Source organism: Salvelinus namaycush, chromosome 18, assembly GCF_016432855.1.
Source record: "Salvelinus namaycush isolate Seneca chromosome 18, SaNama_1.0, whole genome shotgun sequence".
NCBI lineage: Eukaryota > Metazoa > Chordata > Actinopteri > Salmoniformes > Salmonidae > Salvelinus > Salvelinus namaycush.
Window position 1 is genome coordinate 21,861,035 of NC_052324.1, and position 27,157 is coordinate 21,888,191.

General features: G+C 41.8%; 2 protein-coding genes across 3 annotated transcripts in view; both read right to left on the reverse strand.

Annotated features, from left to right (window-relative positions):
- LOC120063238 (glycerol-3-phosphate acyltransferase 4-like) overlaps positions 1-11,442 on the reverse strand; it is a 30,208-nt gene extending 18,766 nt beyond the window's left edge. The window contains exons 1-4 of the mRNA XM_039013477.1: positions 11,328-11,442; positions 9,370-9,994; positions 3,708-3,777; positions 3,316-3,616 (exon numbers count right to left, since the gene is read on the reverse strand). Coding sequence (XP_038869405.1) covers positions 3,316-3,616; positions 3,708-3,777; positions 9,370-9,543 — 545 coding nt within the window. The 5' untranslated portion in view covers positions 9,544-9,994; positions 11,328-11,442. The remainder of the gene's footprint in view (positions 1-3,315; positions 3,617-3,707; positions 3,778-9,369; positions 9,995-11,327) is intronic.
- An 836-nt stretch (positions 11,443-12,278) lies between these two features.
- LOC120063239 (DNA-directed RNA polymerase III subunit RPC4-like) lies at positions 12,279-20,417 on the reverse strand. Of its 2 annotated transcripts, none has more exons than XM_039013478.1 (9): positions 20,260-20,417; positions 16,822-16,990; positions 16,676-16,719; positions 16,400-16,557; positions 16,165-16,289; positions 15,895-16,066; positions 15,529-15,779; positions 15,284-15,436; positions 12,279-13,167 (listed from the first exon to the last, which is right to left on the reverse strand). In XM_039013478.1, exons 2-9 carry the CDS (start codon positions 16,987-16,989, stop codon positions 13,048-13,050), a joined length of 1,191 nt encoding a protein of 396 aa, XP_038869406.1. In that variant the 5' UTR covers position 16,990; positions 20,260-20,417; the 3' UTR covers positions 12,279-13,047. The 2 variants fall into 2 exon arrangements, with proteins under 2 accessions (XP_038869406.1, XP_038869408.1); XM_039013480.1 differs by having other exon boundaries at positions 20,315-20,409.
- Between the last annotated feature and the right edge of the window lie 6,740 nt (positions 20,418-27,157).

The window sequence follows — 27,157 nt, forward strand, 5'->3', positions numbered from 1 at the left end:
TAATATACTTGTACTTGACAGTGTTGACGAAATAAGAAATGTAAATTGCTTTGACCGTTGCTAGTTTAGACTTCCGTCGCATCTCTTCCATATTTGGCATTGGGAGGTGCTCTCATGAAGGTCCACTGACCGAAAGCTCAGCAACAATTAAATATTTTTTTTACTGTTTATCCAGCATTTGGAGATGGAACCATTTGGATAAGTTACCAATGGTTGGACCAATCAAAATCAACTTGATACCCTCATTATTTTCATGTCCAGATCCATAGCTTTCATTGGCGATCAATCTACATTGAGAGTGTCTATGGCGATTTAAAGGGAAAGATTCAGAAATACACTATGAAAACAGGAACACTGTCTTCGGAGGGTGGATATTGAAATTTAGTCTGTTAGCTTTGTAAATAAATATATATTTAGTCCTTATTTTGCATTCCGCAGATTTCATTTAGAAAAAGCCCATGTCAATCACAAACCGGCCGCCGCTAGTTAGCTTGACAGTTGATGTTCAAAGTCAGTCCCGTTGTCACGGAGCAGCGCCACAGAGTTGTTAATGCCAAATTCTAAGTAAATAGTCTAACTTTTAAACCATATACAGTAGAGGTTGACCGATTAAATCGGAATGGCCGATTAATTAGTGCCGATTTCACGGTTTCATAACAATCGGAAATTTTGGATGCCGATTTGGCCGTTTTCTGTTTTTTTTTTAACACTTTTATTTAACTAGGCAAGTCAGTTAAGAACACATTCTTATTTTCAATGACGACCTAGGAACGGTGGGTTAACTGCCTTGTTCAGGGGCAGAACGACAGATTTTTACCTTGTCAGCTCAGGGATTCAATCTTGCAACCTTACGGTTAACTAGTCCAATGCTCTAACCACCTGCCTCACGAGGAGCCCGCCTGTTACGCAAATGCAGTAAGAAGCCAAGGTAAGTTGCTAGCTAGCATTAAACTTATCTTATAAAAAACAATCATAATCACTAGTTATAACTACACATGGTTGATGATATTACTAGTTTATCTAGCGTGTCCTTCGTTGCATATAATCGATGCAGTGCGCATTCGCGAAAAAGGACTGTCGTTGCTCCAACGTGTACCTAACCATAAACATCAATGCCTTTCTTAAAATCAATACACAGAAGTATATATTTTAAACCTGCAAATTTAGCTAAAAGAAATCCAGGTTAGCAGGCAATATTAACCAGTTGAAATTGTGTCACTTCTCTTGCGTTCATTGCACGCAGAGTCAGGGTATATGCAACAGTTTGGACCGCCTGGCTCGTTGCGAACTAATTTTCCAGAATTTTACGTAATTATGACATAACATTGAAGGTTGTCCAATGTAACAGGAATATTTAGACTTATGGATGCCACCCATTAGATAAAATTCTGAACGGTTCCGTATTTCACTGAAAGAATAAACGTTTTGTTTTCGAGATGATAGTTTCCGGATTCAACCATATTAATGACCTAAGGCTCGTATTTCTGTGTGTTATTATGTTATAATTAAGTCTATGATTTGATAGAGCAGTCTGACTGAGCGATGGTGGGCACCAGCAGGCTCGTAAGCATTCATTCAAACAGCACTTTCGTGTGTTTTGCCAGCAGCTCTTCTGTTTATGACTTCAAGCCTATCAACTCCCGAGATTAGGCTGGTGTAACCGATGTGAAATGGCTAGCTAGTTAGCGGGGTGCGCGCTAATAGCGTTTCAAACGTCTCTCTGAGACTTGGAGTAGTTGTTCCCCTTGCTCTGCATGGGTAACGCTGCTTCGAGGGTGGCTGTTGTCGATGTGTTCCTGGTTCGAGCTCAGGTAGCGGCGAGGAGAGGGATAGAAGCTATACTGTTACACTGGCAATAGTAAAGTGCCTATAAGAACATCCAATAGTCAAAGGTATATGAAATACAAATCGTAGAGAGAAAAATAGTCCTATAATTCCTATAATAACTACAACCTAAAACTTCTTACCTGGGAATATTGAAGACTCATGTTAAAAGGAACCACCAGCTTTCATATGTTCATGTTCTGAGCAAGGAACTTAAACGTTAGCTTTAAGGTACCCTTTCTTACATGGCACATATTGCACTTTTACTTCTTCAACAGTTTGTTTTTGCATTTTTTAAACCAAATTGAACATGTTTCATTATTTATTTGAGGCTAAATTGATTTTATTGATGTATTATATTAAGTTAAAATAAGTGTTCATTCAGTATTGTTGTAACTGTCATTATTACAAATACATTTATATACACTGCTCAAAAAAATAAAGGGAACACTTAAACAACACAATGTAACTCCAAGTCAATCACACTTCTGTGAAATCAAACTGTCCACTTAGGAAGCAACACTGATTGACAATAAATTTCACATGCTGTTGTGCAAATGGAATAGACAAAAGGTGGAAATTATAGGCAATTAGCAAGACACCCCCAAAAAAGGAGTGATTCTGCAGGTGGTGACCACAGACCACTTCTCAGTTCCTATGCTTCCTGGCTGATGTTTTGGTCACTTTTGAATGCTGGCGGTGCTCTCACTCTAGTGGTAGCATGAGACGGAGTCTACAACCCACACAAGTGGCTCAGGTAGTGCAGTTCATCCAGGATGGCACATCAATGCGAGCTGTGGCAAAAAGGTTTGCTGTGTCTGTCAGCGTAGTGTCCAGAGCATGGAGGCGCTACCAGGAGACAGGCCAGTACATCAGGAGACGTGGAGGCGGCCGTAGGAGGGCAACAACCCAGCAGCAGGACCGCTACCTCCGCCTTTGTGCGAGGTGCACTGCCAGAGCCCTGCAAAATGACCTCCAGCAGGCCACAAAATTTTGCTTTTTATGGGGTATTGTGTGTAGATTGATGGGGGGGGGGGAAACTATTCAATACATTTTAGAATAAGGCTGAAACAACAACAAAAAAGTCAAGCTGTCTGAATACTTTCCGAATGTACTGCATGGTATAGACATGGGGTTTGGAGTATTGTTTTTCTGACGCAATTACCTATTGAATGGACATTTTTATAAACTTTGAAATAATTATTCATTTTATGGGTGAACACAATAGAGGTTACTGTATAGCTCAATTGATTAAAAAAAAAATTCTGGTGTTCTTAAGTTCTATGTTGTGTTCCTTACTTTTATTAGTTAGAGCCCTGCCTATGGCCAAATGTTTGTTTGTTTATATGTTCTCAGGAAGAAACATGGAGAAGTGTTTGATGTTAGCCTGTCAAACACCTTTGTTTCCACATGTCAGAAAACAGAGAGCACTATTATTGAACCAACCAGCACCCCATCTGATCCCTTGAGCTAACCTTGACCCTGTCTTACCTGAGAGGCAGCAGGAAGCCGTAGCGGATCACCACCCCCAGCCCCCACAGGACCGTCAGCCTCAGGCTGATGTGCTGGAAGTTATAGTTGCTACGGGTCAGCAGGTTCCATGACTCCAGCTCCTCAGCAGAAAACCTCTTGGTCACCTCGTCGTCCATGATACTCTCCACTCCTCGCCGGCAGAAGTAGAAGATGTCAGACATCTCAAACGCAGAAGCGGAGTCCAGGTCCCGGTTACTGCCGCGGCGCCGGATCTCATTAATCTCCTCCTCCAGGGAGGTGGGCTCTTTGGCAATGATGGCTGCAATGCCCCAGGGAGACATGGGAAATGGTTAACACCTATAAACCAGACAAACTCATCAACAACACAGAACACACAGCCTATCACTCACCATTCGAGTAGTGCTTGTACAAGAGATGGTTGTTGTCCTTGGCTCCTCTTTCAATTCTATGCGTGGCCCACTACAAGAAAAGTAAAGTAGACAGGTCAGGGATTTGTCTGTCATTGAAATCCTTGGTCGGGCCACCTAAGTGTTTTTTTTGGGTTGCCTAAGTCCAAACTGTAGTTAAAAATATATACACTACCAGTCAAAAGTTTGGACACACTCATTCAAGGGTTTTTCTTTATTTTTACATTGTAGAATAATAGTGAAAACATCAAAACGATGAAATAACACATGGAATCATGCAGTAACCCAAAACGTGTTGAACAAATCAAAATATTTGAGATTCTTAATAGTCGTCATCTTTTGCCTTGACAGCTTTGCACACTCCTCGCATTCTCTCAACCAGCTTAACCTGGAATGCTTTTCCAACAGCCTTGAGGGAGTTCCCACAAATTCTGAGCACTTGTAGGCTGCTTTTCCTTCACTCTGTGGTCCAACTCATCCCAAACCCTCTCAATTGGGTTGAGGTCAGGTGATTGTGGAGGCCAAGTCAACTGATGCAGCACTCTCCTTCTTGGTCAAATAGCCCTTACACAGCCTGGAGGTGTGTTGGGTCATTGTCCTGTTGAAAAATAAATGATATAGTGGGACTGAGCGCAAACCAGATGGGATGTAGAATGCGGTGGTAGCCATGCTTGTTAAGTGTGCCTTGAATTCTAAATAAAAATCGCAGACAGTGTCACCAGCAAAGCACCCCCACACAATCCCACCTCCTCCATGCTTCACGGTGGAAACCACACATGCAGAGATCATCCGTTCACAAACTCTGCATCTCACAAAGACACAGCTGTTGGAACCAAAAATATCACAATTTGGAAACGTCGGGCCCAAGGTCCATTGTTCGTGTTTCTTGGCCCAAGCAAGTCTCTTCTTCTTATTGGTGTCCTTTAGTAGTAGTGGTTTCCTTTGCAGCAATTCAACCATGAAGGCCTGATTCACGCAGTCTCCCCTGAACAGTTGATGTTGAGATGTCTGTTACTTGAACTCTGAAGCATTTATTTGTGCTGCAATTTGAGGCTGGTAACTAATGAACTTATCCTCTGCAGCAGCGGTAACTCTTGGTCTTCCATTCCTGTGGCGGTCCTCATGAGAGCCAGTTTCATCACAGCACTTGATGGTTTTTGCAACTGCACTTGAAGAAACATTCAATGTTCTTGACATTTTCCAGATTAAGAAATGAAGGTCAGTCAAAGTAATGATGGACAGTTGTTTCTTTTTGCTTATTTGAGCTGTTCTTGCCATAATATGGACTTGGTCTTTTACCAAACAGGGCTCTCTTCTGTATACCAACCCTATTTTGTCACAAATCAACTGATTGGCTCAAACGCGTTAAGGAAAGAAATTCCAAATTAACAAGGCACACCTGTTAATTGAAATGCATTCCAGGTGACTACCTCATGAACCTGGTTGAGAGAACGTGAAGTGCGCAAAGCTGCCATCAAGGCAATAGGTGGCCACTTTGAAGAATCTCAAATATTTTGATTTGTTTAACACTTTTTTGCTTACTACGTGTTTCCATGTGTGTTATTTCATAGTTTTGATGTCTTCACTATTATTATACAGACGTAGAAAATAGTAAAAATAAAGAAAAACCCTTGAATGAGTAGGCGTGTCCAAACTTTTGACTGGTACTGTATATAATATTGGAAACATTTAAATAAAAGCTAGAAAGTCAGGGAGAATTTAAAATTCCAAAAACAATGAATTCAGCAGTATTGATTTTGTTATGTTTGAGCAAAAGAACAGCATTAGCCAAGGCAAAAATGCCTTGAATTTCAGGAAATTAGCTTTAAACGGCAACATTCTCTCTAAGCTCCATGACAGAACGTGTACAATTGCAGGAAATTACCTTAAAAATTGCTAAAATGTCTCAGCTACATGGAGAAATGTTTTGAATAGCAAGCAGGAAATGAACACATTTCTCTACACCGCCAAAAAAAATTAAAAAGCATTTCCACAGCGGCAATTTCTACACCCTGCCACGCCCACCTAAACCCCTTTTTGATCCAGAAAAGATCCTGCAGGTGTTAGCCCGTTACTTCCTAGAGAAACATTCTGCCTCAATCTCATTCAGACAATAATCAAATTCTAAATAGACTTTCCATTTTTACTTTATTTCACATAAAATGACCAAAACAGCTTCATGCTTTATTACGGGAATTATGTGGCAGTTTGACAGGTCAGATAATACAATTACAGATAGGCCTACATTGATATGTCCATTATATTTTATCTACAACACTTGAGTTCATAAAGACGTGCAGTAAATTGCGGACATGTTATCAACAAGTGCCATTTCCAATAGGCCAATATTGCACAAGACAAACACAGTATAACATAAAGCAGTTAATTCTACTAGGTTGATAAGGTATTTTGCTATTAGTTTGATATTACTATTCCAGGGCAGCTAGCGATTATGAGGGGAGTCTGTCACCATGGAAATCATTGGAATGATTTGTTCTCTATTTTTTTATTAAATGCATTCACATAGTAATTTTCCGTTTTATGTAGGCCTAAAGGAAAATGCTCACCTAAGCTGAATGAAGTGCAGATGTCCATACTGTATCTGCACACCTAGACAAACACTAAAGTATGAGGCTGGAAATGGACAGTGTTGCCCATACCTTAGCAACAACAGGCAGAGCAGGGAGGAGGAAGTGGGAGGGGATCCGCTGTTCTCAAACTTTTACTTCAACCTTTGGCACTGAGCTGGGAGCAAGTTCACACAACACATCACATCTTTATGGGATCCTGATGTTCACAGACAGGGCGAAGAGCAGCAGAATTCTGCTGCCAGAACATTCCAATCTGCTCAAGCATCTATCTTACACATACATGACACTCCAATACAGTTCTTTGAGCCAAATGGCTAATGGAAGTAGCTCACGGCACCTAGTTAGAAAAATGTAATGTATAGACTGTGTTCACATTCTAAAAGGCTTTACTAGGCAACAGGCCTTGACAGCAGTTAAGGTTCACCTGATCAACTTCACAACATTCCTCTGACAGGACAGGAAAACTGGACATTTACAAGACTGACCACTTGTGGACAGGATCACAACAACATAGTAAGAGGCAAAGCATCTTTGCTACTAAGCGGTGCCAGGCCAATGTCAACAACACTACAGGACAAAGGACACAGTTCTCTTTAGAAACTGAAATTGACCATCCCAGCTTTTGAAAGGATAACACTGCTCACCGAGGGGAGATTTTACAGTTGGTTGGCCGCAACAAAATCCTTACTGACATGACAATACCATGACATGTGAATCATAAGACTAAAGTGCAGCTTATAGGGACACAAATGTGTTTGCTTTGGTATAGGCTAGTAGATGAACATAGCAATCCTGTTGAGTCTGAACTGGAACAGGGCAAATCAAGGCCAGCACATGGCTTAGGACAAAGGGGTGTGGCAGCACAGGATTACATATTACTAACCAAAAAAAAGAGCTGTTGTGTGATACCTCTACACTCACTTCATAGCCTAGACTGAGTAGGAGTTACGGGGTCCTCCTTGTTCATTCTCTCCTTCCCATTCTCTAACACTGCAGTTGATGCAATATTGTTGAACAGAAAGTGCTTTGTCACCAATCTGGTATAAAAGCCAGCAGGTATTCCTTGTGAGACTGACCTTCTCTGCATGAGATCTGGTGTACTAACCATGAAGAGAACATTCAGGTTCATACCCTAGATAGCAAGACAATTCCCATAGCCCAGCTCACACATATCAAGATTATGGGGTTACATTTGTGAAATGTTACCAGCAGCAAAGGACGTGATTTTCACATTGGAGACTTGACTCATCCAAGCAATACCAAGGTCTGTCTTCGCACAAACCAAGAAGGAAAATAAATCGGTCATACTACCAATCACCTATCTTTACCCTTTACACGGAACCCAAACCGGCCGCGTGCGCCATCGTGCATCAATTTATTTTGTCCCCCTACACCAAACGCGATCACGACACGCAGGTTAAATTATCAAAACAAACTCTGAACCAATGACATTAATTTTGGGACAGGTCAAAAAGCATTAAACATTTATGGCAATTTAGCTAGTTAGCTTGCACTTGCTAGCTAATTTGTCGTATTTAGCTAGCTTGCTGTTGCTAGCTAATTTGTCCTGGGATATAAACATTGAGTTGTTATTTTACCTGAAATGCACAAGGTCCTCTACTCTGACAATTAATCCACACATAAAACGGTCAACCGAATCGTTTCTAGTCATCTCTCCTCCTTGCAGGCTTTTTCCTCTTTGAACTTATATGGTGATTGTCATCTAAACTTTCATAGTATTACTACACCGACAGGCAACACAGTTCGTCTTTCAATCACCCACGTGGGTATAACCAATGAGGAGATGGGAGAGACAGGACTTGCAGGGCATCAGAAATAGGAATGACTTCAATTTTAGCCCTTGGCAACGCAGACGCTTGTTGACGCACACGAGCAGTGTGGGTGCAATAATTGAATAACATATATTCCTAAATTGATTTTGCGACGCGAGCGGTGTGGTCAGCCTGTAAGCTTACTTCTCTCATAAAAATGCTGGTAGACTAGGCTTGGCACTACTGCGAGCTGAGAATATCTCCAGCTATCTCCCTTCAGCCCATTTATTTCTGCCACTATAACTTTCTCTCAAAGGGTTTGACTGGAAACTGCTCACAGGCTTACTGTCAACACATACAGCAGAGGATGACAGAGGGAGATAACCTTCTCTGGTTTGATCTCACTAGTGATAGGTGAACAGACAGCTAGGCTAACTCCCAACAACCATTGAAACTTTTGATTAATCATATTGAGAGACACATGATCCCATCAACAGGCTAAACAAGAAAGTGAATGTTGATAATGTAGGGTCAGAAGCACAGATCCCACAAAGTCATGTTCATACCATAAACATGTAGCCAGAAGAAGATTTTTAGTACCCAGGTCTGTACTGTTCTCTCCATAGTTACATAATGAGGAGGAGGCAGGGCCCCTGGTCATCATGTAATCTCCACCCACTGAATGCACGGCTGTCTGGGTACTAGTGGTAAAAGGTCACTGTGAAGCCAGAGTTTTTAATGACTCTCTTGGCAGTGACCCATTATATTGTTGAGTCATTGATTAGAGTGGTGCTAACTTTATGCTTGTGTGCTATTGCTATTACACACTCATTATACCCATCTTATATTACATGTCCTGCTTCGGGCTCTCTGTGACAACAAAGGTGTTTGTCATGACTTCATGTGAAGCAAATGAAGCACATTGTAAATATGGACCTGAACTGAACTCCCGCAATAGAGAGTTGATGTCGGAGGTGAGGGATTGAAGGTGGGGAGGTGCACATGACCTACACTAATCTAAATTCCCATTGCTAAATCCCAGTTTGGGTCAGGTGCACTGTCAAACAAGGAAGTGCCACCACTGCACACAGTGAGTATAATAATCCATGCACTCCACTCAAGTCTACGTCAGTCATAAATGTTGTGTGACATATGCCTACCATCTATTCTTGATCATTCAACTTAATTATGCATGTGCAAATGTCTGATGTGACATCCTATCTGACCACAAACTGATAACATCTGTGAACCCCTGCAAACAGTCAAGTGGTTCCCACTCACCTCAAAGATCTTCAGTAAGGTTTTCATGTAGAGCCGGCGAATGCCAAAGGACACTCCAAAGATGGCAGGCACGATGATGAAGACGAGCAGTAGGGTGAACCACACAGTGAAGGAGATGCCCAAGAGAATGCACAGCAGGTTATCAAAAGGGTTGAAGTCTAAAAATGGGCCCATCTTGAGGCTTTAGGGGGCAATGGGGAGATCCTACTACACAGAATATAAAGGCTACCCAACAGCAGGAGGAGACAGTGCCGCACTTGTCCGCCTTTTAGGACTCAGTCTCAGTTCTCAGCCAGAGCAGTGCCTTCATTAAGACGTCTGAGGGACCAGACTCCTCCTCACACTGGTCAGTGAATCAATGTCTGTAGAGGACAGCATCTTGCTGCTGTCTCCCAGCTTTATAGATATGTTATAGCAACTGGGCCTTCCAGTCTATCAGTTCAGTTGTTTTCTTTAGCTTCTTATCATTCAAACTTATTGTGGGGCTACAATGAATTTGTGTTTAACTCAAAATTAAAATTCCACTACTACCAAACATTTTTTTATGGACCCTGAAAGGGTTTGAGAATATTGTGCATTGAAAGAATCCAAAAGTTGCAACTGTTTAGTTGAGTATCACATGTACCTGAAAGAGATGTAAACAAAAACACAAGGTCAGGCCTAAGAGCTGGTCGATACTAAGAAATTCGGAGAGTTCCGACTTGCTAACTCGTTGTAGAATGTGTGTCCCACTTGGGAAGTAGCAGAATCAACCAATATGAAGCTTTACGCAAATAATGTCAATTAAAATGAATTGCGCATGGTGGACACGACCATGATGCTAGCGTGGCGTCTCTCTCCTTCAGATTATGATGACTCAAATGTTAGGATGGTCAGGCCAGCCAAGTATGTTCTTCGTAACATTAGTTAGCTAACGTTAGTTCTTTGTAGCTAGTTACAAGTTCTTGCAATTACTAACAGCACTATATATATATATATGTTTAAAAAACTCTACTATTTCCACTAAACATCACTCCTCGCTCCAGTCACGACATGTTATTATAACATCGGAAGCCGGCAAGTTAGCTATGTAACGTTAGCTGGCTGGCTGATAACATTTTGGTGAGGGGCTTGCTATTGCACAGTATGAGAGTCGAGAAAATTATGTACGTACATTTGACTGTTGCAATAATTTAACACCATCTCCAGCAGACCAGGAAGGGAGAAATTACACGGATTCTAGCTAATAATGTGTCACGATTCATGCATCCAATCCGTATCACACTTTTAGGCTAGCCAATTAAACTAAACTCCACGAATTACAATGGAGTTGAGCAACTCAACAAATTACGACGGAGTTGAGCAGCCACTGGTGTAGGCGGACTTGATTTCAGCAGCCAAATAAGGCTAATTGCGGGCTATTCTTAAATCATAGAGTTGAGTCGGCATGGCAAGCTAGGCTACTAGCTAGGCTAGTATTATGAGTACTCTGACTAGGTGGAATGCAGCTACGACCAGAAGTGACTTTTTCTTAGCAGGTTAGAAATTACACATCAGTTTAGAAGTAACATAGCAGTTTAGGATAATTATGTTAAGAAAAGGGTTATGGTTAACTAAAATGCTCTTAGTTCTAACCTGCTGTACTCTCTCACTATTTACCACAGCCACAAAGTAAAAATTGGCTAGCTATATAGTACAAATTCATTAAACGAAACTTTGCTTGTGTGTCTTAATTTAAGATTAGGCATAAGGTTAGCAGTGTGGTCAACGTTATGTTAAAAATCACATTAGGACAATTGTAGAAATAGGCGGGGTTTAGACGTGATCACTTTGTGGCTGTGGTAACCATTGACGCTGTACACCATCTATTCACAAACAATATCAAGCAGTCGATTTTTTGTGCTACGTTAGCTTTCTATCGTGGATGATGAGATACAATTTCCTGAAACGTGGGTAGATAGCTACATTAATGTACTAACCTCACATTGTTGTCTCCACCCGTGGCCAACGGACAGCGGCATAGACGTAAAGTGATGAACGATGATGGTGCGCATCAGATGTTCCTGCGAGAATCTCGTCGGCTTTGTGGTCTCGTTGTTCAGCAAGAACAAAAACATCCTTCCTCGTCTCTAAACTGACATCTGGTGGTAGGACGTGGAAACACCGGCGCATTACTTAATGCTGAACACAAAATACATGTATATAAAATACATAACAGTAGGCCCAGTGAGGGAAATCACACATATGATTTAGTTGCGTAAATGCATTGGTGGAAAAAGTACCCAATAGTCATACTTGAGTAAAAGTAAAATACACCTTCAAATAAAATGACTCAATTAAAAGTCACTCAGTAAAATACTACTTGAGTAAAAGTCTAAAAGTATTTGGTTTTAAATGTACTTAAGTATCAAAAGTAAAAGTATAAATAACACGATTTATTTTTTATTTTTTAAATGTACAGATAGCCAGGGTCACAGTTCAACACTAAGACATAATTTACAAACGAAGCATGTGTTTAGTGAGTCTGCCAGATCAGAGGCAGTAGGGATGACAAGGGATGTTCTCTTGATCAGCGTGAATTAGACATTTCCTGTCCTGCTAAGCATTCAAAATGTAACGAGTACTTTTGGGTGTCAGGGAAAATGTAAGGAGTAAAAAGTACATTCTTTTCTTTAGGATTGTAGTGGAGTAAAAGTTGTCAGAAATATAAATAGTAAAGTACATATACCCCAAAAAACTACTTAAGTAAAAATACTTAAGTTCTTCAAAATACTTATGCAATCCACACTAGACCCTGATAAATCCTCATCTCGCATCATGTAAAGTTGAAAAGATATATATCACAATGAAAATGTTTGAAGCATAACAAGTGACCTAGACCTTAGAGCTTCAGTGCTAATATAAGTATATGAATACATAAAGCACACAGGAACTTTTGTTATTTTTATTCATCTTACATCCAGTCATTTAGGTATGCGTTTTACAGGATACCACATGGGAAATATTACTGCTCTACTCATCCCTCCCAAGCTTAGACCTGAGTGTGATCTGCTTACAAAACTGGAATAGGACCGGTGATGTAGTGGAGGGTAAACACAAGTAAATGCAGTTTACCCACCGTTTTTGTGACAGTTTACCGACCTTTTGTGTGACAGTAAAAAAAAATAAAAAAAAATAAAAATGGAAGCAGAGCACGTTCATTTTTACAGCGCGACCGGCAATCAGTTTACCCACCTATTTTCTTTACCACTACATCACTAAATAGAACATTTGGAATTTGGCACATTCATGTAGGCTAATCATTTTTAATGAGAGAATACTGTACCATCCCTTTATTAGAGTCATTTAGCACACATCTCAAACAAGGTAATCTTTCTCCATCGCTTTCAGCAGAGAAAAATAAATAAAATGTTCTGTAAACAAGCCAACTTTTCTTACAAACTAGTGGTAGGAAATCTGTGTTACAAGACTTTCTATTTCGCATTCTGAAACTATCCAGGGACAAGTTACAACAATGGACACCTGAAAAAACATGTATAGGTTTTAGGTGCCATGTTTGCTTGTGGTACTACTGTCCTTATAGACCTTATACAGCACTGCACGGTCTGTGTTATTCTGTATGTGGTCCCCACTGTACTGTAGAAACCCTGGCCTAATGGTGGGTGCTTATATTTGTCCTGGTCATCCTGTCCTGGTTCGTCATACTCTGTTCTCCAGCAGGGCTTCGAAGTCTGGCGAGCAGACCAATTTGTGTTTGATGTGACCCAGCACTGACAAGTCACCAGTCCGGCCCTCTCCTGTTCCAACTGACACCAGCTCCTAAGGGGGTGGGGGGGAGAGGCAATTATATTGGCACACTTGCTTTAATAATTCCTCATTTGTCTAAAATAAGTTTAATTTGAAAAAAAGGCATCATGAAATCAGCAGTGTCAGGTGTCTTGTGGTCCAATGTTCAACCCAGTGTCCAAATATTGAGTCTCCATTGAAGGTTGTGGGTCTTTCCAGCATGACAATGACCCCAAACACACATCAAAAAGCACACAGGAATTGTTAAGAGGATATGCTGGACTGTTCTTGAGTGGCCAGCGAAGATTCCAGATCTGAATCACATCCAAAACCTATGGCGAGATCTGAATACAGTAGTTGATGGAGGGGCCCCTTCAAAAATTGAAGAATTAGAGCAGTTTGCTGTTGAAAAGTGGGCCAAATTGTCAGTAGAAAGGTGAAGCAAGCTTATTGATGGCTACGATAAGTGTATTTCTGCAGATATTTTGGCCAAAGGCTGAGCAACCAAGTACTAGCTCCGGGGTGGCAATCATTTTGTCCATTCCCTTTGTCTTTATATTTTTTTATTCAAATTGTAAACTTAAGTTAAAAAAATTAATTGTTTCTGCAATGTTGAAAATCCGATAAGGTGTGGTGACCAAAAGTGTTTTTCAATTTCAACTTATTTTAGAATAGGGAATTATTTAAGAAAAGTGCAAAGGGGCCAATATTAATTGGCCACACCTGTATGTTTACATACAACTACAGGGAAGTGAAGATTTGAAGGGAAATTCCACCCTTTTTCCAACATCAAATTCATCACCAACATCAACATACACTACATGACTAAAAGTATGTGGACACCTGCTTATTGAACATATAATTCCAAAATCATGGACATTAATATGGAGTTGGTCCCCGCTTTGCTGCTATAACAGCCTCCACTCTTCTGGGAAGAATTTCCATAAGATGTTGGAATATTTCTGCAGGGACTTGCTTCTATTTCAGCCACAAGAGCACTAGTGAGGTCGGGCACTGATTAGGCCTGGCTCGCAGTAAGCGTTCCAATTCATCCCAAATGTGTAAGATGGGATTCAGGTCAGGGCTCTGTGCAGGCCAGTCAAGTTCTTCCACACCAACCGTGACAAACCACTTCTGTATGGACCTCGCTTTGTGCACAGGGGCATTGTCATGCTGAAACAGGAAAAGGCCTTAGCCAAACTGTTGCCACAACATTGTAAGCACATAATCTAGAATGTCATTGTATGCTGTTGCGTTAATGGGGCCTAGCCCGAACCATGAAAAACAGCCCCAGACCATTATTCCTCCTCCACCAAACTTTACAGTTGCACTATGCATTGGGGCAGGTAGCATTCTCCTGGCATCCGCCAAACCCTGATTAGTCCGTCGGGCTGCCAGATGGTAAAGCTTGATTCATCACTCCAAAGAACGCGTTTCCACTGCTCCAGAGTCCAATGGCGGCGAGCTTTACACCACACCAGCCGACACTTGGCATTGTGCATGGTGATGTTAGGCTTGTGTGTGGCTGCTCTGCCATGGAAACCCATTTCATGAAGCTCCCGACGAACAGTTCTTGTGCTGACGTTGCTTCCAGAGGCAGTTGGGAACTAGGTAGTGAGTGTTGCAACCAAAGACAGATTTTTTTTTTTTTTTTTACACACTACGTGCTTCAGCACTCAGTGGTCCCATTCTGTGAGCTAGTGTAGCCTACCACTTCGCGGCTGAGCCGTTGCTGCACCTAGGCGTTTCCACTTTACAATACCAGCACTTACAGTTGACTGGGGCAGCTCTAGCAGGGCAGAAATTTTAAGAACTGACATGTTGGAAAGGTGCCATCCTTTGACGGTGCAACGTTGAAAGTTACTGAGCTGTTCGGTAAGGCCATTTTACTGCCAATGTTTGTCTATGGAGATTGCATGGCTGTGTGCTCTATTTTATACACCTGTCAGCAACGGGTGTGGCTGAAATAGCCGAATCCACTATTTTAAGGGGTGTCCACATACTTTTGTACATATAGTGTATATGAAAACATCAGATTTCCATGTTTTGTAGTAAAAAAAATAGAAAAAGATAAGTGTTTCTGGTGACATCATCCGTAGACACTAATTTTAACCAACTATGAGCAGCCAAAGGTTGTGTTTTCTCTGACCTGGAGGAAAGCGCATGAGGTTCCTAGAGCCACATCTAGTGTGACATGCCCCAGTATGAGCTGCACCCGACCAGACTTCCGAACCAACAGTCGTCCCACCAGACCCTCCTGCAGGTCTCTCAGATGGCAACTGTTCTCCTCCTGCTGCTCCTCCTATTCCACAGAGGACAAACAAACTGATCGTATACAGAGTACACAGAAGCCTTGCTCTCTGAACCACATATTTAATACACCTGAATACCTACTTGAGATTCACTTTTCAATAGCATGGACTGTCCATCCTCTGACTGCATCTCTGTCTTCACTGGCCTGACCTCTTGGGTGGGCGGCTGCCCTGGTAGAGAGTCAGGGAGCTGGATGAAGAACAGCTCCTCCACTTTGCTCTGACTCCAGGTCTCCAGCAGCTCAGGTAAAACTTCAGGCTCAGGGAGTGGAGGTCGTCTGAAAGTGGGTTCCATCTTCTTGACCTCTGGAGCATCTTCTGGCTCCTGCTTCACTGAAGAGAGGGAGGGAGACAAATGGCCTAGACAGTTATAGTAGATTGTTTTGCCATTCTGTTTCATTTGAACTGACATGAATGTTGGCGATGTAAGAGCTGTGATTATAGTTACCTTTGACTGCATTTGTTCCCTCCATGGCCTCAATGTCCTCCTCAGACTTGTCTGGTTTGAAGGCTATATCAGTGACATCACTTTCTTCCTTGAATCCCCACCCTGACACAGCCAGGGGCAGCTGAACAGGGCAGCTCCTTACATCACTCCTTAGGTGAGGGTCATCCAGGAACTGGTGTAAATTAGTTGTAAATTACTCATAAGTGGACAAGAAACTAGAGAATTATTGTACAGACAGTATGATGAGACATAGGTACATGGAGGACTCACATTGTCTCGTTCCAGATTGCGCAAAATTTCTTTGGTCTCTTCCTCTGTCTCCCTCTTCTCCTTCTTAATGTTGATGATGGGTGAGGGACCCACACTTGGTGCATCTCTCTCACCTTCATAGCCGCCTGAAACGAGCACAGGAAGAAAGTTCAAACGAAATGATACATCATTATGGTAATGATACCATATAACAAATGTTATGGAATTCCAGCTGAATGAATGACCCTGATCCTACCTCTTTTCTTCATCATCATCTCTGCAGGCCCTTGCTCAAAGATAGAGTGGGACTGGATGACTTCTGGACGTCCCCGGCCCCGACCACCCCTACCACCTCGCTCACGACCCCGATCATTCTCTCTCCTTTCCCTCCTTTGCCCAGCCTCAACCTTCTGCCTATAGTAGAAGAAAGTAAAACAACTCTGTTAACAACATATGGTCCTTTAGTATGTGCTGGAAAACATTTTCAGTATCATGCAATCACACATATTGTCACAGACAGAACTGAACTTACTCTTCCTTAGCTTTTCTGCCAATAATGTTAGGGGTGAAGGTTTTCTGAAATATAAAACATTGAGGTCAAGATGGACCTAGTTAAATAAATACACAAGTGCTGGTGATAGACCATTAAAAACACTCCATACAATTCACTGAGCCTACCTTCTTCACCCCTCCTAAGGTGAGGTCTTTGGTGCGCATGGAAGGGAAGCGGCCGGTGGAGAGGGTAGCTGGAAGCCGGCGTCCCATCACCAATCCCCTGCCACTCCCTCCAGGCGTTGCTGGAGTGCTAGAGGGGCCACCAGGGTCGCTTGAGCCTGGCTCCGCCATCCTGGACAAAGCAATTAGGGAGAAAATGGTATAGGAAAGCTAAATGGATAACTATCCACACGGCTTCATTCAATAAGTCTTCACAAGAACACCTACAGTATATCTGCATGTAGCACTTATGACTACAATTCCATTGGGTCATTCCACATATCTATATGCTGCCTGAGGTAAATGCCCTGATGTGACACTGCCCGATATCATGTAAAAATGTTCACAGCATGAAATACCTCACAACATAGCCGCAGGAAGTAGGGGTGCAGAAGCACTCCCTGAAAAATCAGGATTATTATTATATTTTTTTTACAAAAGTAGTGCACTAGGCCTTTACTAGTCCTGTATCAATTGGATGATATAGCCGCCTGTTGCGGGGGAAAAAATACGTTAATAAATCGCAGCACCCCGACCCCCGAACTACTTCCCGCGGCTATGGCTCACAATTAATGATTCGCTTTTTTTTTTTACGCTTGTGATTGGCAGTGAATGATAAAGCTCACAGATTGCAAATTCTCACTGGTCCTTTGCTTGTGCCAGATTCTCTTTTAGCCATTGATGTATTAAAATAACGCTCTTTGCGCAAGTTTCCACTAGATAACACAGCCACAAGGTGCAAACTGCCTACAAAATGTGTATTTATTATTTGTGTATCTGTGACATTTACTTCTTTGTTAGGAGCTAGTAACATAAGCATTTCACTGCACCTGCTATAACCGCTGCTAAACTGTGTATGCGAGCAATAAACATAAAGTTCCAAAAGGTTTCCAAAACCGTATCGCATGCAAGGATTAATAACGTTTCTAAACGTTAAAACAGAGCGTCAGGATTGTAGTTCACATGGAGCCAGCTGTGGTCCATACCTTCAGCTGAGAACCCAAGAGGGGGACCCGCTGGCCTTCAAATCAAGTTGTATTTGTCATATGCACCGTATACACCTGGTGTAAACTTTACTGTGAAATACTTGCTTATGAGCCCTGCCCAACGATGCAGAGTTTAAAAATAATAATAAAAATACTAACACAAGAGGAATAAAATACACAAGAATGGAGCTATATAGAGGGAGTATCAGTACCAGATCAATGTGCAGGGGTACGAGGTATTTGAGGTAAATATGTACATAAAGGCAGGGTAAATTGACTAGGCATCAGGATAGATAAGAGTAAAATAAAGAACAGAGTAGCAGCAGCTACTGATGAGTAAAAGTGTGAATGTGTGTGCAGAATTTGTATGTTTGTGTTGCGTTGGTATGCGTGTGTGTATGCGTATTAAATGGCACCAAAACTATCTGCGCTGACTATCTTGCACTGACCCTACGCACACTCACTAGACTATATATACACACCATATTAACACACTACATTGACACTCACACACACATTCCCCACACACTAGGTACCATTAATTGACTATTTAGCAGTCTTATGGCTTGGGGGGGGTCGAAGCTGTTTCTGAGCTCGTTGGTCCGAGAGCCGATGCTCCGGTACTGTTTTCCAGACGGTAGCAGAGTGAATAGTCTATGGCTTGGGTGACTAGAGTCATTGGCAATTGTTCAGGCATTCCTCAGACACCACCTGATATATAGGTCCTGGATGGGAGGGAGCTTGGCGATGTACTGGGCTGTCAGCACCACCCTCTGTAGCACTTTGCAGTTGAAGGCGGTGCATTTGCCATACCATGCAGTGATACAGCGCTCGACCCGCTCCACAACAGCCCTGTCGATGTGGTTGGGGGAGAGCTCTCCCCTTTCACCTATAGTCCACGATCAGCTCCTTGGTCTTACTGACGATGAGGTTGTTGTCCTGGTACCACACTAACATGCTGAGCCATCGCGCGCATGTTGATTTTGTCCCCCCACACCAGACACGATCAAGACAAGCAATTTGAAATATCAAAATAAACTCTGAACCACCTATATTAATTTGGGGACTGGTCAAAAAGCATTAAACACTTGCTTGCTGTTGCTAGCTAATTTGTCCTGGGATAGAAACATTGGGTTGTTATTTTACCTGAAATGCACAAGGTCCTCTACTCTGACAATTAATCTACAGATGAAAGGGTAAAAGTTTGTTTTCTAGTAATCTCTCCTCCTTCAGGCTTCTTCTTTGGACTTTATATGGCAGTTGGCAACCAACTTTAAGGTGCATTAACACTACCAACTGGAGCGTGGACCTCAGTTCATCTTTCAATCACCCACGTAGGTATATGCTCCTAAAAACAAATGAGGAGGTGGGATTTGCAGAGCATTAAGCGTCACAAATAGAACCAAGCTCTATTTTAGCACCTGGCTACGCAGACACTCGCGAGCAGTGTGGGTGCAATGACTGAATAACATGTGTATATTTATTTTGCAACACTCGCCCACACGACGCGAGCCGGTGTGGTCAGCATGTAAGTCTCTGACATCCTCCCTGTAGGCTGTCTCATTGCCGAAGGTGATCAGGCCTACCACGTCTTGTCGTCAACAAACTTGATGGTGTTGGAGTCGTGCGTGGCCACGCAGTTGTGGGTGAACAGGGAGGGGACTAAGCACACACCCTTGAGGGGTCCCCGTGTTGAAAGTCCCCCTTGGGTTCTCAATAACACTCCCCAGTAGGAGCAGTCCTCCATAGGAATTAATGGAATTCTACAGTATTTCTACTAAATATTAAAGCAAAATTTACATATATCTTTTTTTTGTAGTGGGGACAGTATCATTAGTCATCTCTAAAAATTATACTTTAAGGAAAATGTTATAGATTTTTTGTTTAGCTCACATAATGTATACTTTTTAAATTACATTAAGACAGAGGTGTCAAACTCATTCCACGGAGGGCCGAGTGTCTGCAGGTTGTTTTTTCCTTTCAATTAAGACCTAGAAAACCTGGTGAGGGGAGTTCTAATTAGTGACCTTAATTCATCAATCATGTACAAGGGTGGAGCGAAAACCCACAGACATTCGGCCATCTGTGGAATTAGTTTGACACATGTACATTATGGTGTCCGCAATAGAATAAACGTTCCAAAAACTATAATGGTAGGGGAGTGCCAAGATGGAGGCTTCAACGTAGCGTCATCTATTGTATATATAAATAATTGGAAGGAATGCGCATAGCTTTATATTTGTCTTTGATACCACATTCTTCAAGTTTTAGAGCCTATGCTATTGGTAGTTAGACAACGTTATAGCTACCACAACTGAGAATCAAGAAGTTGTCAACACATGGCAACAATGCATGCTGGTTACATTAGTTAGCAAGGACTCTGACTGCGTTTAGATAGTTGTCTTATTACAATTACCTGATTACTTCTACAGATGTTCACCAAACCAAGATTGCGTTTAAATGTACTGTACCCCTTCTATAAGTAAAACCGTGTCAATTTCTTCAGCCAGTCGTCTACTCAAAAAGTCAACATTGACTGCTGTACAGCGCCATGACAGATAGACGTGACGTTGCATCTCGTGTTTTTTGAGGATCAAACATGCGCATGATTTCTTCTTCTTCTATGGTATAAAGGTGCTATACAAACAACCGTTTCATGTGCATGCTGCCTCCTACTGTGCTGGATTGTGCGATCAATCATGGGTACTAATTCTGTACTACAAAGAAAATACACTGAACAAAAGTCTATACGCAATATGCAACAATTTCAAAGATTTTACAGTTCAGATAAGGAAATCATTAAATTGAAATAAATAAATTAGGACCTAATCTATGGATTTCACATGACTGGCAATACAGATATGCAACTGTTGGTCAAAAAAAAGGTAGGGACGTGGATCAGAAAACTAGTCAGTATCTGGTATGACCACCATTTGCCACAAGCAGCGCTACACATCTTCTTCGCATAGAGTTGATCATGATGTTGATTGTGGACTGTGGAATGTTGTCCCACTCCTCTTCAATGGCTATGCAGGGTTGCTGGAATTTGGCGGGAACTGGAACACGCTGTCGTAAACGTCGATCCAGCACATCCCAAACATGCTCAGTGGGTAACATGACTGGTGAGCATGCAGGCCATGGAAGAATTGGGACATTTTCAGTTTCCAGGAATTGTGTTTGCAACATAGGGCTGTGCATTATCATGCTGAAACAAGAGGTGATGGAGGCGGATGAATGGCACGACAATTGGCCTCAGGATCTCGTCACGGTATCTCTGTGCATTCAAATTGCCATCGATAAACTGCAATTGTGTTCATTGTCTGTTGTGTTATGCCAGCCCATACCATAACCCCACAGCCACCATGGGGCACTCTGTTCATAATGTTTACATCAGCAAGTGCTCGCCCACACGACGCTATACACATTGTCTGCCATCTGCTCCGGTACAGTTGAAACCGGGAATCATCCATGAAGAGCACACTTCTCCAGCATGCCAATGGCCATCAAAGGTGAGCATTTCCCCACTGAAGTTGGTTACGACGCCGAACTGCAGTCAGGTCAAGACCCTGGTGAGGATGACGAGCCCGCAGATGAGCTTCCCTGAGACAGTTTCTGACAGTTTGTGCAGAAATTATTTGGTTGTGCAAACCAACAGTTTCATTAGCTTTCCAGGTGGCTGGTCTCAGACGATCCCACAGGTGAAGAAACCTGTTGTAGAGGTCTGCTGTTGTGAGGCCAGTTGGACGTACAGCCAAATTCTCTGAAATGACATTGGAGGTGGCTTATGGTAGATAAATGAACAATAAATTCTCTGGCAACAGCTCTGGTGGACATTCATGAAGTCAGCATGCCAATTGCACGCTCCCTCAAAACTTGCGACATCTGTGGCGTTGTGTGACAAAACAACGCATTTTAGAGTGGCCTTGTATTGTCCCCAGCACAAGGTGCACCTGTGTAATAATCATGCTGTTTAATTAGCTTCTTGATATGCCACACCTGTCAGGTGGCTGGATTATCTTGGCAAAGGAGAGATGCTCACTAACAGGAATGTAAATAAATGTGTGCACAACTTTTGAGAGAAATAAGCTTTTTGTACTTATGGAACATTTCTAGGATCTTTTATTTCAGCTCATGAAACATGGGACCAACAATTTACATGTTGCGTTTATTTATTTTTCTTCAGTATAAATAAATAAACAAATCCTTAATAACTTCTAACAAACCTTCCCCCTCCACAAAACCCTCCCAACCTCATCAAACATTATCTCTATCATGCTGAGACTCACCCTTAGGATTATTCAGCATTTCAAAAATCATGTCAACCATGACATCTGTTACCCTAATAACGCCTTTGACGTATCTACAATCATCTTTAACCTGGCATTTCTGCTTTCCACAATCCAAGTTGTGTTGATAACCTTTCCAATGATTGCTATTAAGTAAATTTTATTTACAATCAGTGTCCTTTGACACAGCACAAATATGTGAGCAAGATTTCTGAACAGGCCTTAGTAGAAGCATGAGTTCTGACAGAAGGTCCATTTACTACGAGAGCAGCAATGGTAGCTCCATTGTCCACCTAGTAGTTCCACCAATCTGTCTTACAGCTTCTGCATATGAGACATGATTGTTTCTATATCTCTGGGACTCTCTAGCCTCTCTCTGCACCTGGCATCCACCAAATGTAAATCAAAACTAGTAGTTGAATTGACCTCTGTACCCAGTGGGTTGGCACATTTTTCCCTCAACTTAGCATAAGCTCCAGGGACATGGCTTTTGATCTTCTTCCCATTGAGAGTTTCCATTTGAAGAATCTTCCCTTGTTGAGCATGACTAACACAGAATGTCAGCAGTCTACCATTTCCAATGAACCGGGCTAGTTTTACATCACCTATCTCTTCCTTTACGTAATTTGTTAATCAGATAGTGTGTAGATGCGGCCCTGTGGTGACAAACACCATCACAACTTTCCACTCTAATACATATATCATTACTCTTGTTCCCTACCATCCGTCTTCACGCTCTCTGTACTAGAAGCACCAGTACTTTCAATAGCATGGTGTAATGAATACTCAGGAAGAAAAAGGTGTAGATTCACACGCAGAGCGCGGCAGGTGTTTATTTCGCCTTCGCAGAAGGCAGGAATTTTGGTCACAGGCAGGCAATGGTCATACACAGGTAGGCAAATAGGCAGGTGACTCAAAACTGGGACTGAAGTCTATAACTGGTTCTTACAAATGGGCTAGGAAAAGGCTTAGCAAAGTCAAAATGAACAATACCTCACAAAGCTACAAACAGAATGAATTGAACTAAATAAGGAGCTGATGAGACCAGGTGAGTAACTAACACAGGTGAAAGCAGGTGAAATCAACAAAAATGAAAGACAGGGCTACGTTCAAGAACACAACGAAACAGAACACAAGTGTCACGCCCTGACCGTAGAGAGCTTTTTATGTCTCTATTTTGGTTTGGTCAGGGTGTGATTTGGGTGGGCATTCTATGTTCATTTTCTATGTTTTGTATTTCTTTGTTGTTTGGCCGTGTGGTTCTCAATCAGAGGCAGCTGTCTATCGTTATCTGATTGAGAACCATACTTAGGTAGCTTTTTCGCACATGGTTTTTGTGGGTAGTTGTTTTCTGTTTTGTGTCTGTACCTGACAGAACTGTTTCGTGTTGTTCAATTTTGTTATTTTGTCTCAGTGTTCAGTTTTAATTAAAAAAGCATGAACACTTACCACGCTGCGCTTTGGTCCACACCTTCTTCAACAGACGATCGTTACAACAAGGTTGACTAAGAAAATAAATACAGAACCTTACACATGGTCTCTCTTTTTGTGCGCAGGATTTGAGTTTGGTAAGCCTATTTGAATACAGAAAACATATGTACATTTACAAAGCCATAGTTCAACATATTATTTATAAACAAACAATTTTATATAGTTCAGGAATTGCATGAAAACATAATTGCCTAACAAGCCTGCAATATTTGCAGTAGGTGTCACGCTCTGACCATAGAGAGCCCTCGGGGTTCTCTATGGTGTAATAGGTCAGAGCTTGACTAGGGGGGTTTCTAGGAATTTTTGTTCTATGTTGATGTGTGAGTATGGTTCCCAATTGGAGGCAGCTGAATATCATTGCCTCTAATTGGGGATCATACTTAGGTTGTCATTTTTCCCACCTACGATGTGGGATATTGTTTTGTTTAGTGCCTATGTGCGCTACGTACTGCACGTTCGTTAATTCTTTGTTGTTTTGAAGTTTCACTAATAAATATGTGGAACTCTACTCACGCTGCGCCTTGGTCCGATTATTTATATAATGATCGTGACAGTAGGCCTATGCTTCAGTTCGGCTGGGCTTGGCGAACCGAACAAGTGTGCTTGCATACTCCCTTTAAAACCTTTGCTTAGAAAAACTAGAAAGGTGCAATAGTAGGCCTACTGTTTGTCCATTTTGAGAAGCCGTAGCCAGTATACACTTCCTCAAAATAGTCAGAATTAATCTAAGAACTCAAGAAATCTGTATTCATTTTGACGTGCAAAATGTGCATGAAAATGAGTCAACAAAGACTTTATTGAATAATCTCTAAAGTTGACCAATCACGGACTTTGGCTCCCGAACTTCGGCTAGCCCCACATGTCGTTATAATATATGCACAAACAGTTTCGGCTGGGAAGCGTTCAAACGCCTTAATGCTGTGTCCATGTCCTAGTGGAATCTAGGAAACTCCGACTTGCTAACTGGTTGTACTATACGTGCTGTGTTATGTTCAAGCAGTTAGCAAGTTGAAAATGTCAGAGTTTCCTTGTTACGTCCGTTGTTGGAATGAGACTAAGGTGCAGCGTGGTAGGCGTACATTTTCCTTTTATTTTAAATGACACCAAAAAACAACAAAATACAAAACGAACGTAAAGCTCAGAAAGCAACTACACACAAACAAGATCCCACAAACTAAGGTGGGAAAAAAGGCTGCCTAAGTATGATCCCCAATCAGAGACAACGATAGACAGCTGCCTCTGATTGGGAACCATACCCGGCCAACAAAGAAATAGACAAACTAGAATGCCCACCCAAATCACACCCTGACCTAACCAAATAGAGAAATAAAAAGGCTCTCTAAGGTCAGGGCGTGACATTCCTAGTTCCGACTAGCATGTAAATGCGGCATAAGTTGTTGTGACTCTGCTGCTCCAGCCACCTCCATCTTGCCCTTGCATGGCTGGAATGTCTAATGATGAATGATTGCATTTTGATGGAATCAGTAAGCTGTGGCTGGCAAGCCTGGGTGCTGGGTGATAACTCACACAGTCCAGTACTGGGAAATCACAGAGAGTATCTTTAAATAAAGACAATGCTCCAGCAAACAGACTATTTAGTCACCAATGTCCTAGAGAGAATGAACAGCTTTTATGAATGTCCAATATGCCTCTAATCACCTCACCTCACCTGATTTTTTTGTCCTACGCTGTCTTTATGATTCAATGATCATATGTGTTATTTCAGCCTCAAACGGCCACATAATATAGGCCTGTGGCAATATCAGCCTTTTCATTTTATTTCTTCAAATAATTAGGTTGCTCTTTCCACTTACAGCAGGACCAACAAAAATGTTTAGAATATGCAAGCACATCTCTATCTTCAATAATATTTTTCTTTGCAGGCATCCAGTACCAGTCTCTTGTCCCATGGATTGCCACGGGTGGAGGTACTGTGGACGATTCCCATATGGTGTAACTCTATGAGCTTAAGCACTGGACTACAAGCATCCTCAGCTCCCCCTCCATCCCCTCCTGGCATCATCTGATATACAGTATGAGTCTGTGTAGTCAGATGTAGGATGATTTCTCTGTCAGCTACTGTCAGATACGTAAAGCTGCTGTCCCTGTCCCATTAGAGGCATGCTCGTCAGTGATGTGTAATTGCGTTGCCATTTGTCAGCAAGTTGGTGCTGATGTCGGTGAATGGCTTATCCCAATTGCTCATGCACCTCAGTTGTAAATCTCTTGTTTGTGTTCTCAGCATCAGCAGTTGTTTCGCATTAGGCGATGCAGCTGTACAGCAGACCAGTAAATATCCTTATCAGAGCCCAGCTAGAGGAGGAGAGAGAGGGAGGGAGCGTGTGTGATAGAGGGAGAGTAGAGGAAGATCAAGTGAGAGTAAGAGAAAAGGAGTGTTCATTTTACTTCCTAGTCGGTTTTCCTGGGGGAATCTATCAACGACTGCAGAAGAAAATAAAGGGGTAAAATAGAATAGATTTCTGCAGTCATCTTCTCTGGTTTAGGACCTATTGCATTTTTTTGCATAGACACTCACCTACCGCACGGAGGTAAGGCTATATTTCCATCTGATTTCTCTTCAAGTCGGTCTCTTAATGCATCAAGTGTTCAGAAGGTTAACAACACCTATTGTAGAGCCACAGTAAACAGGATTACAGTTTGTTCATTTATATGCTGGAAATTGCATGCTCTTTTTTCCATGCTTATTACCAGGGCATTCTCCATTTACTGTTTGACACTATGTACTGTAGATACATTGATCCACTGATAATGTGAGTGTGCTTAGTGTTAGAATGCCTGTTTACATGTCTTATTATTGAGGTAGAAAGAATGCTTATATTATGCTATAAGGCAGTCAGTGTTTTTGCGGTTAGTGCATTATGTCACGCCAATGATCTTGTAATAAACTGTTTTGAGTCTCAGCTGTGTTACAGGCATTTAGAATTTGCCCCAATGCAGGTGTGATTATCATCAGCCCATGTGTAGAGATCTGTCTATGACTGACAGTCATTAATAACCTGGCTGAATATGTATTAAACAGTCACAATCACAACCAAGCTTTGAGAGATTACAAGAACCACTGTGCAAATAGAATCCTTTTAGTTGATAGCATAATGATTACCACAATTATCACACAATGATTACCACACAGTAATTACCACACAGTGATTACCACACAGTGATTACCACACAGTGATTACCACACAGTGATTCAGTGTAGAGTACACCATATGGTGTAGACAGAGGATACAATTAATTTGAGATCACACTACCATGACCTGATCTGGAGCAGAAGGCACGTTAAACTTGCCTCTGTCGCTTAATTTCCTCAACCTCAGTCAACTGACTGTCACATATGTATGACCCTCCACCTTATAGGACACATCCCATGACTTGTATCTTATATGCACCTGATACCCACTACTCTAGTAGAAAAATGTCAAAGGCTATGTTTACACAGGCAGAACAATTCTGATATTTTCTCCACTAACTGATCTTTTCACCAATCACGTCAGATCTTTTCACAGCAGATCTTTT

Bases quoted from the DNA above. Each gene is read 5' to 3' on its own strand.
- LOC120063239 (XM_039013478.1), bottom strand. From the start codon at position 16,989: ATGGCGGAGCCAGGCTCAAGCGACCCTGGTGGCCCCTCTAGCACTCCA. The intron at 16,067-16,164 runs GTGAGTCCTCCA...AATTTACACCAG, and splicing joins GCAATCTGGAACGAGACAAT to TTCCTGGATGACCCTCACCT. The intron at 15,437-15,528 runs GTAGGTATTCAG...TCTGTGGAATAG, and splicing joins TATTGAAAAGTGAATCTCAA to GAGGAGCAGCAGGAGGAGAA.